At 41.3% G+C, this 10,721-nt stretch overlaps 1 protein-coding gene across 2 annotated transcripts; it reads left to right on the top strand.

Annotated features, from left to right (window-relative positions):
• Positions 1–952: 952 nt before the first annotated feature.
• LOC132876014 (ribonuclease-like 3) lies at positions 953–7,217 on the top strand. 2 transcript variants are annotated; one of them, XM_060913218.1, is made up of 3 exons: positions 953–1,062; positions 4,876–5,231; positions 6,985–7,217. In XM_060913218.1, exons 2-3 carry the CDS (start codon positions 4,886–4,888, stop codon positions 7,143–7,145), a joined length of 507 nt encoding a protein of 168 aa, XP_060769201.1. In that variant the 5' UTR covers positions 953–1,062; positions 4,876–4,885; the 3' UTR covers positions 7,146–7,217. The 2 variants fall into 2 exon arrangements, with proteins under 2 accessions (XP_060769201.1, XP_060769202.1); XM_060913219.1 differs by having other exon boundaries at positions 4,855–5,231.
• Positions 7,218–10,721: the final 3,504 nt, after the last annotated feature.

Here is a 10,721-nt window from a genome sequence, read left to right as displayed (position 1 = left end):
CCTCCACAAATTGTGAGAGTTGATTTCAGAAGAACGTACACCCTCATGAAATTGTCAAAGTACAAGTTATTTAATCAAGGGTCAAAACTCCTGTAATATTTTCACAAATGAAATTAAATCACAGTATGCATATTACCGTCATATAACAAGGCCTTTTGCCAAGCTTCGAGAAATTCATCCAAAAATTGTGAGAAGAGTTGATGTCAGAAAGCAAGCACACTTTCATGAAATTGTGAAAGTACAAGGTTGTTAATCAAGGGCTGTAACTCTGGTAAAATGTGACTGAATTGAACAAAATAACAGTATGCATACTACCGACATATAACAATGCCTTTTGCCAAGTTTTATGAAATTCCTCCAAAAATTGTGAGAGGAGTTGATTTCAGAAGCTTTCCGGGATGGACGGACGGATGGACAGATGGACATCGCCACGACATAATCCCCCTTCAGACCTTTCGGCCAGCAGGGGATAAAAAACTGGTCACGCATTTCCAAGGCGGTGTAATTTATTACTAGCAAAGGAATGCAGAATTAGCAATGCTGCTCCTGAAGGTACATCAATGCACTTTTTACACTTTCTCGCTTGCTAGTTGAATTCGATGAGTCAAAGATTCTGGGGGTGAAGCTTTGTGCACATGGCCAGGATTAGGGGCAGGCTAAAGAGTATGCTAGCATGACAAACATGGCTACTTCAGCAGTGTGTCCCTTGTTAGTACTTCATGTACAACATTATTTTATTGTGATTTGCTCTGCAGTCTTGGACATTGACTTTGTTGTAGTGTTACCCTTGATTCACCCCAAAGTTCACCACAAAAATTGGACAGAATCCTGTGTTTATCTCTGTCACACTTTTCAGTCTTGATAAGGTCAGACTTACTGGAAACTGCTTTAAAAAAAAAAGCGTGTTGTGAAAGTGGGCGGTTGAAACCGGATATAAAACTGAACCATTCTGGGGGAAAGAAGAGGAGCGAATGCTGCGATCTCTCTGAATACGAAACTAGAAGACACTTGAGTGATTCCAAGGAAACAGCTTTACAACGTACGAGATTCCTACGCTTTAAGGTAATTTGATTTTTGTCCTGTCAAGCGTTTGTCACACCTTAGCAACCTTTGGGTCGTCCTGTAAAATATGTCCAGATCATTTTTTATAGCAACACAATTGTACTGTTATACATAATGTACGCTAACTTATCCACTGATCAGTTGTTAATGCAGAAATGTAAAAGGTCCCATCTTTATTGATGCTCTTAAAAGTACCAGTTAATCTTTGAACCTCGCAGTGAAGCTGATGTTTAATGATCATGAAACACACAAATTAATCTGATTTTTTATTTTTATGAATCTCTGAGTTGGTTGGACTGAAGTTCAGAATCATTTTTATGCATTTTAATTTTGACATCTTAACTTCTAAGGCAGAGGAGTTTACATTTTGCAGTTTTGCAGTAACGTGACCAGTTGTGTGGGGGTATTTTTTGGATTATTAATGTCAAGAGGAAAAAAGACAGAGGCTGGTGAGGGAATGACTGCCCACTGGCTCCTGTAAATGGCCCACAGGTGTGAATGTGAGTGTGATGGTTGTTCATATCTGTGTTCGCCCTGTGATAGATTAACGACCTGCCCAAGGTGAACCCCGATCTCTCCCTGAGTCAGCAGGGATTGGCTCCAGCTTCCCCCATGACTCTGATGGATAAGCATTAGAGATAATGGATGGATGGATGTTATATTTCAATGGCAAACAAGAGTGTAGAAAATGCATTTTGATTGCACTCTCAAATAAAGCTCAACGGCATTTCGATTTCATAAAATCGGTGAAATTTAGTTTCCTCTGAAATGTGGTCATTGTGATATATGTTTATTTCTGTAATACCTAAAACATATCAGGCCATTCTGTAGCTGGGAAGTTATTTAATTGGAGGGAATTAAAGCAATGTGCATGAAATCGCTCGCTTCGTGCAGTCAAGCAGACAGAGGAAGTCCGTGTGCGCATATGCAGGTTTACCTTCTTCTTCTTCTTCTTCTTTTGGGTTTTACGGCAGCTGGCATCCACAGTGTTGCATTACTGCCATCTACAGGTTTCCCTTTGAGCGTGCACTGACAGTTCCATCATTCTGTCGCTAAACGAACAGCTGATCACACCGAGGTGCTCGCTGAGCGCCGATATTGATTAGTTTGGTCCTGCGTTTCCTTTCCTTCATATATAACATAACATCTTTTCTTCTCGCTTTCCGTTACTGTAGTCGCTTTTTCACATTTCGTTCGCACACTCACGTCCTCCATTTTTCTCTCCTGTTTCAAATTTGTATCCCACAATGCCTTGCGCAAACGGGGAAAGCCCACTACATGATGCATGACATAGTATCTTGAATTGGGTCATGGTGAAGCAGGAAAAAATAGCCGAGAATTTAGGGCCATGTGTCTCTAAATTCATTAATTGTTCTAGTTAAAGAAAAAACTCATAAAATTGGAAGTCTGTGATTCAAATTCAGTAACTTTTGGTCCACTAAAAAAGTAATTGGGTGTCAGGGAAAATTCTTTTTATGACCTGAACTTGAAAAATCTGAAAGGCAGTCAACCTTTAAGACTTTCACTTTCATGAATCTCTGAGATGTTGGACTGAAGCTAAAATCATTTCTATGCATTTTAATTTCTATTCAATTCTCTGCTGAATCATGTGGAATCTGTTTTTCATTTTCTTTATCAAAACAATAAAGAAATGCAGTTTTCTCTGAGATTTGATTTTGCTTGGTGTGTTTGTTCTTTAAATCATATCTTAAAGGAGATACGCAGAACCTTTATTTTTAAGTACATTTCTGAGTGGATAGTATCTCCATCCTTGACTCTTATATGCCGCAAAAATGGGAATGAAAATATATATTTTTTGAGAGTTAAAATTGACCGCAAATTTGGCATTGGAGCTGCCCCACTGAGCCAGCCAGCCGAGTGCGTGACGTCACAGCGGGAACCAGTTTTAAGGCCGAGGCCTTTTACAGCTATAGACCAAAGTCATATGAATAAAAATTTATGGTGAAAGTAAGAAATACCGTTACCGACTTGCTCAACTAAGACTGATTTGACTTCATTGATTGTGGGCTGACTCTCATTAAAACAGGATGGGTGTTATAACTTATGCAACATACATGTACATGCATGCATTTTCACTGATAAAACATAAAAGGCTAATTAAATAATCAGATGAACTGAGACAATCACATTCTGAAGCAAATTAAATAATCTTATACTAGTAACTTAAACACACAATACACGTTACATGTATTAATCTAAATGCAGGTAAACAAAGAGTGGTGTTGTTTTTATTGTTTTGTATCCAAATAAGAGTCACAGCTTACCCGTCTGTCTTCTCGCTTCTTGAAGGCCGACCTTGTGGCCGATTGTTTTGAAACAATCTGACTTTCAGTTGTTTGTTCAGTTCTCCGTTCATTCGCTTCTTCCATGTAAGGGCGAGATATTGCTGCTGAGGCGAGCATATCCAGCGGAGAAATCAGACAGCTGGTCCACTCATTCTCCATTTTCTCCATACGGAGTACTCTGCCATTACTGCTCGGCTCAGGCAATTACTAAAACCCGGGATGGGACGGAACGTCACCGGTTTTAGCAACAACCGTGGGGAGGTCACTGCCCGAGTGATAATGTCACATCCCGTTCTGTCCCAGGTTTTAGCAACAACCCTCGGCTCACACTCCTGGAGAACTGGTGCAACTGAACTGACTTTCCTTTACTTGTAGTTTTCTTTTCCTTTAATTGTTGGTACTGCACCCTCTTTCAATACGGGCCAATGCTCCTCAACAGATCAGAGGTCTCGTACAAGTCTTCAGTAAAATGTGCAGAGCAGAGGAGAGACCACTTCATAGGTGCCCAACAATACTTTGTAAGCAAAGCGGACAATCCTAGGGGCGTTCTCTCCAGGCATTTTAGTGCCATTAATGTTATTTTGTTCCTGAACATGACGTATGAACAGGTGAATGTGCATTTTCTTGAACAAAATTAGTATAAAAATTTAATGTCGATATAAATATCTCATCACAGGGCTGACACATAGACACAGACAACCATTCACATTCACACCTACGCTCAATTTAGTGTCACCAGTTAACCTAACCTGCATGTCTTTGGACTGTGGGGGAAACCGGAGCACCTGGAGGAAACCCACGCGGACACGGGGAGAACATGCAAACTCCGCACAGAAAGGCCCTCGCCGGCCACGGGGCTCGAACCCGGACCTTCTTGCTGTGAGGCGACAGCGCTAACCACTACACCACCGTGCCACCCTGATATAAATATCCTATGGCAAATTATGATGGCATGTTACAAAAAATAAAGAAAAAATCGGAGTCCTCGTCTCCAATTTACGAGTCTGAATGCAGTTAATGCACGAGTCCGAGTCCAAGTCAAGTCATGAGTCCTTAAAATTAGCGCACAAATCGGACTCGACTTGCTGGGAAAAATAGCTGAGAATTTAGGGCCACGTGTCTCTAAATGTATTAATTGTTCTATTAAAAAAAGAAGAAAAAAACTAATAAAATTGGAAGTCTGTGATGTGAATTCAGTAGCTTTTGGTCCATTAAACAAAAATAACTGGGCGTCAGGGAAAATTCTTTTCATGACCTGAACTTGAAAAATCTGAAAGGCAGTCTACCTTTAAGACAGGCTCAACCTGGCACTGATTTCATTTCAGATTTACAGCCAAGACACCTAAAAAAAATTTCACTCTTCCTGCAGATCACTGGAGTGTTTATCAAATTTCTCAGTTGTTCTGCAAATTTTAATTTCCGTCCGCCCCTTTCTCATGTCCTGAAAAAGAATGCGGGCTAAAATCATTAAAAAAAAACTGTTCAGTTTGTTTGTGTCTCTCCCCAGAAGCGTCATCATGCAGATCTGTGTGTTTGGCCTGGTTCTGTTGGTGTTCTGCATCTCACTGCCTGCTGAAGCCCAGACCCCTGACGTGACACCTCGCTACAAAAAGTTCCTGAATCAGCATGTTTATCAGAAAATGGCTGAGACTCGGTGTAACAGTGTGATCTTTCAGAGGGAAATCACTGATGGTAACACTAACAACTGTAAACCCGTGAACACCTTCATAAAGGCCAGCCCAAATCTTGTCAAGGCTGTGTGTCAAGGAATCACGGGTCCGGTTACAAGTAGCAAGCCTTTCCCTGTGGTCACTTGCAAACTACACAGTGGTAAAAGACGACCAGACTGTAAATACAAAAAAGGTCATGCGAGCACTCGATACATTTCAATCGCATGTGATCGGGGTTGGCCCGTGCATTACCAGGAAGACACAGTTGTTGTCGGCTGAAATTTTAAAAGCTCAAATGTTTGGTGATGTTCTTCTAAAGTACTTATCCAACAACTCTGCAGCTAAACTAATGTTTAATGATCCTGAAATACGCTGATTGACCTGATTTTGATTGTGAATCTCTGAGGTGGTCGTGTTGAAGCCAAAAAGACATTTTAATCATTTTGATGATCTTTTATTTCTCTGTATTAATGACAGATGTTCACTTACATACGGTTTTTGCTCAGATGTGTAACACACTGTGCTAATGCAACAGGAAAAAAAATACAGTATAAAGAAAATATGATTTAAATGAATTGTTCCAATGGATTTTAATTTCTATTCCATTCTGTGTTGAGGGGGCGGCACGGTGGTGTAGTGGTTAGCGCTGTCGCCTCACAGCAAGAAGGTCCTGGGTTCGAGCCCTGGGGCCGGCGAGGGCCTTTCTGTGTGGAGTTTGCATGTTCTCCCCGTGTCCGCGTGGGTTTCCTCCGGGTGCTCCGGTTTCCCCCACAGTCCAAAGACATGCAGGTTAGGTTAACTGGTGACTCTAAATTGACCGTAGGTGTGACTGTGAGTGTGAATGGTTGTCTGTGTCTATGTGTCAGCCCTGTGATGACCTGGCGACTTGTCCAGGGTGTACCCCACCTTTCGCCCGTAGTCAGCTGGGATAGGCTCCAGCTTGCCTGCGACCCTGTAGAAGGATAAAGCGGCTAGAGATAATGAGATGAGATGAGATTCTGTGTTGAATCATGAAATCTGTCTTTAAATTTCTTTCTCACAGCAATAAAAAAATGCAGTTTTATCTGAGATTTGATTTTGCTTATTGTGTTTGTTCTTTAAATCATATCTGAAATATATGTCAGTAAACAGCAAGACAATCAACAATAAACAGTACACTGAACAATAAAGTGCAGGACGAGACACGACAACAGAATATGTCGCTCCTCCCATATCTGTATCACAGCCTACAAATATAATTTATTCGAAACAAACAAAACAAGCACTACATTAACCCTGAGAGAACATTTACCCTTGTGATTCTCGTGGGTTTTGTGGTTTGTTTGTTTTTTCCAATCAGTCACTCAATACAAATAAGGCAATGAAATAAAATAAAGATGAATATCATAATTTTTTTTGTCCTTACTAATGTCAAGAGAAAAAAAGAAAAACAAAGGCTGGTGAGAGAACGACTGTCCACTGGCTCCTGTAAATGGCCCATAGGTGTGAATGTGAGTGTGATGGTTGTTCGTCTTCGTGTTCGCCCTGTGATAGATTGGCAACCTGCCCAGGGTGAACCCTGATCTCTCCTCGAGTCAGCTGGGATTGGCACCAGCTTCCCCCATGACTCTAATGGATAAGTGTTAGAGATAATGGATGCATGGATGGATGGATGGATGGATAGATGTTATGTTTCATTGGTGAACAAGAGTCTAGAAGATGCATTTTTACTGCAATCTCAGTTAAGACAGGCTCAACTTGGCACTGATTTCATTTCAGAGATCCAGCCAAGACACTTTTTAAAATTTCACTCTTCCTGCAAATCAATGGAGCATTTATCAAATTTCTCAGTTGTTGTGCAAATTTTAATTTCCGTCTGCCCCTTTCTCATGTCATGAAAGAGAATGTGGGCTAAAATACTAAAAGTAAAAAAAGAAACTGTTCAGTTTGTTTGTATCTCTCCCCAGGAGTGTCATTGTGGAGATCCGCGTATTTGGCCTGGTTCTGTTGGTGTTGTGCATCTCACTGCCTGATGAAGCCCAGAACTGTGAGAGATTTAAGTCTCAGCATATTTGTTATCCCCACCACTGGAACTCCTGTGACCAAAGGATGGAGAGTAAGGAAATAGAAAGTAGTGGAGGAAACTGCAAAGATGAGAACACCTTCATACTGGACTCTCAGATCAACATCAGAAACATGTGTCGGGGACAAGGCACATGTCTGTATAGAAATGGAAACATTTTTCAGAGCAGTGGAAATTTCCAACTGGTCAGATGCAGGTATCAAGGAGGCACCTATTCACGCTTCAGATATCACCAAAATATCATCAGTGAAGTCATTAAAGTAGCATGTTCACAAGGTTTTCCCATGCACTACGTCCCACCGAGAAATGTAAAAGGTCCCGTCTTTATTGATGCTCTTAAAAAATACCAATGAAACTTTGAACCTCACAGTGAAGCTGATGTTTAATGATCCTGAAACATGCTGATTGATCTGATTTTTACTTTCATGAATCTCTGAGGTGGTTGGACTGAATATAAAATCATTTCAATGCATTTTAATTTCCATTCCATTCTCTGTTGAATCATGTGAAATCCGCTTTTTATTTTCTTTATCAAAACAATAAAGAAATGTAGTTTTCTCTGAGATTTGATTTTGTTTGGTGTGTTTCTTCTTTAAATCATATGTTCAATACTGATTATATATATATATATATATATATATATATATATATATATATATATATATATATATATATATACACACACACACACACACACACACACACACACACACAACCCCGATTCCAAAAAGGTTGGGACAAAGTATAAATTGTAAATAAAAACGGAATGCAATAATTTACAAATCTCAAAAACTGATATTGTATTCACAGTAGAACAGAGACAACATATCAAATGTTGAAAGTGAGACATTTTGAAATTTCATGCCAAATATTGGCTCATTTGAAATTTCATGACAGCAACACATCTCAAAAAAGTTGGGACAGGGGCAATAAGAGGCTGGAAAAGTTAAAGGTCCAAAAAAGGAACAGCTGGAGGACCAAATTGCAACTCATTAGGTCAATTGGCAATAGGTCATTAACATGACTGGGTATAAAAAGAGCATCTTGGAGTGGCAGCAGCTCTCAGAAGTAAAGATGGGAAGAGGATCACCAATCCCCCTAATTCTGTGCCGACAAATAGTGGAGCAATATCAGAAAGGAGTTCAACAGTGTAAAATTGCAAAGAGTTTGAACGTATCATCATCTACAGTGCATAATATCATCAAAAGATTCAGAGAATCTGGAAGAATCTCTGTGCGTAAGGGTCAAGGCCGGAAAACCATACTGGGTGCCCGTGATCTTCGGGCCCTTAGACGGCACTGCATCACATACAGGCATGCTTCTGTATTGGAAATCACAAAATGGGCTCAGGAATCTTTCCAGAGAACATTATCTGTGAACACAATTCACCGTGCCATCCGCCGTTGCCAGCTAAAACTCTATAGTTCAAAGAAGAAGCTGTATCTAAACACGATCCAGAAGCGCAGACGTCTTCTCTGGGCCAAGGCTCATTTAAAATGGACTGTGGCAAAGTGGAAAACTGTTCTGTGGTCAGACCAATCAAAATTTGAAGTTCTTTATGGAAATCAAGGATGCCGTGTCATTCGGACTAAAGAGGAGAAGGACGACCCAAGTTGTTATCAGCGCTCAGTTCAGAAGCCTGCATCTCTGATGGTATGGGGTTGCATTAGTGCGTGTGGCATGGGCAGCTTACACATCTGGAAAGACACCATCAATGCTGAAAGGTATATCCAGGTTCTAGAGCAACATATGCTCCCATCCAGACAACGTCTCTTTCAGGGAAGACCTTGCATTTTCCAACATGACAATGCCAAACTGGGCGGCATGGTGGTGTAGTGGTTAGCGCTGTCGCCTCACAGCAAGAAGGTCCGGGTTCGAGCCCTGTGGCCGGCGAGGGCCTTTCTGTGCGGAGTTTGCATGTTCTCCCCATGTCCGCGTGGGTTTCCTCCGGGTGCTCCGGTTTCCCCCACAGTCCAAAGACATGCAGGTTAGGTTAACTGGTGACTCTAAATTGACCGTAGGTGTGAATGTGAGTGTGAATGGTTGTCTGTGTCTATGTGTCAGCCCTGTGATGACCTGGCGACTTGTCCAGGGTGTACCCCGCCTTTCGCCCGTAGTCAGCTGGGATAGGCTCCAGCTTGCCTGCGACCCTGTAGAAGGATTAAGCGGCTAGAGATAATGAGATGATGAGACTTTGTCCCAACTTTTTTGGAATCGGCAACCCCGATTCCAAAAAAGTTGGGACAAAGTACAAATTGTAAATAAAAACGGAATGCAATGATGAGGAAGTTTCAAAATTCCATATTTTATTCAGAATAGAACATAGATGACATATCAAATGTTTAAACTGAGAAAATGTATCATTTAAAGAGAAAAATTAGGTGATTTTAAATTTCATGACAACAACACATCTCAAAAAAGTTGGGACAAAGCCATGTTTACCACTGTGAGACATCCCCTTTTCTCTTTACAACAGTCTGTAAACGTCTGGGGACTGAGGAGACAAGTTGCTCAAGTTTAGGGATAGGAATGTTAACCCATTCTTGTCTAATGTAGGATTCTAGTTGCTCAACTGTTTTAGGTCTTTTTTGTCGTATCTTCCGTTTTATGATGCGCCAAATGTTTTCTATGGGTGAAAGATCTGGACTGCAGACTGGCCAGTTCAGTACCCGGACCCTTCTTCTACGCAGCCATGATGCTGTAATTGATGCAGTATGTGGTTTGGCATTGTCATGTTGGAAAATGCAAGGTCTTCCCTGAAAGAGACGTCGTCTGGATGGGAGCATATGTTGCTCTAGAACCTGGATATACCTTTCAGCATTGATGGTGTCTTTCCAGATGTGTAAGCTGCCCATGCCACACGCACTAATGCAACCCCATACCATCAGAGATGCAGGCTTCTGAACTGAGCGCTGATAACAACTTGGGTCGTCCTTCTCCTCTTTAGTCCGAATGACACGGCGTCCCTGATTTCCATAAAGAACTTCAAATTTTGATTCGTCTGACCACAGAACAGTTTTCCACTTTGCCACAGTTCATTTTAAATGAGCCTTGGCCCAGAGAAGACGTCTGCGCTTCTGGATCGTGTTTAGATACGGCTTCTTCTTTGAACTATAGAGTTTTAGCTGGCAATGGCGGATGGCACGGTAAATTGTGTTCACAGATAATGTTGTCTGGAAATATTCCTGAGCCCATTTTGTGATTTCCAATACAGAAGCATGCCTGTATGTGATGCAGTGCCGTCTAAGGGCCCGAAGATCACGGGCACCCAGTATGGTTTTCCGGCCTGGACCCTTACGCACAGAGATTCTTCCAGATTCTCTGAATCTTTTGATGATGATATGCACTGTAGATGATGATATGTTCAAACTCTTTGCAATTTTACACTGTCGAACTCCTTTCTGATATTGCTCCACTATTTGTCGGCGCAGAATTAGGGGGATTGGTGATCCTCTTCCCATCTTTACTTCTGAGAGCCACTGCCACTCCAAGATGCTCTTTTTATACCCAGTCATGTTAATGACCTTTTGCCAGTTGACCTAATGAGTTGCAATTTGGTCCTCCAGCTGTTCCTTTTTTGTACCTTTAACTTTTCCAGCCTCTTATTGCCCCTGTCCCAAC

The sequence above is a fragment of the Neoarius graeffei genome, chromosome 28, assembly GCF_027579695.1.
Source record: "Neoarius graeffei isolate fNeoGra1 chromosome 28, fNeoGra1.pri, whole genome shotgun sequence".
Lineage (NCBI taxonomy): Eukaryota > Metazoa > Chordata > Actinopteri > Siluriformes > Ariidae > Neoarius > Neoarius graeffei.
The sequence above is the reverse complement of the archived record's forward strand: the minus strand, read 5'-3'. Positions and strand labels throughout refer to the sequence as shown.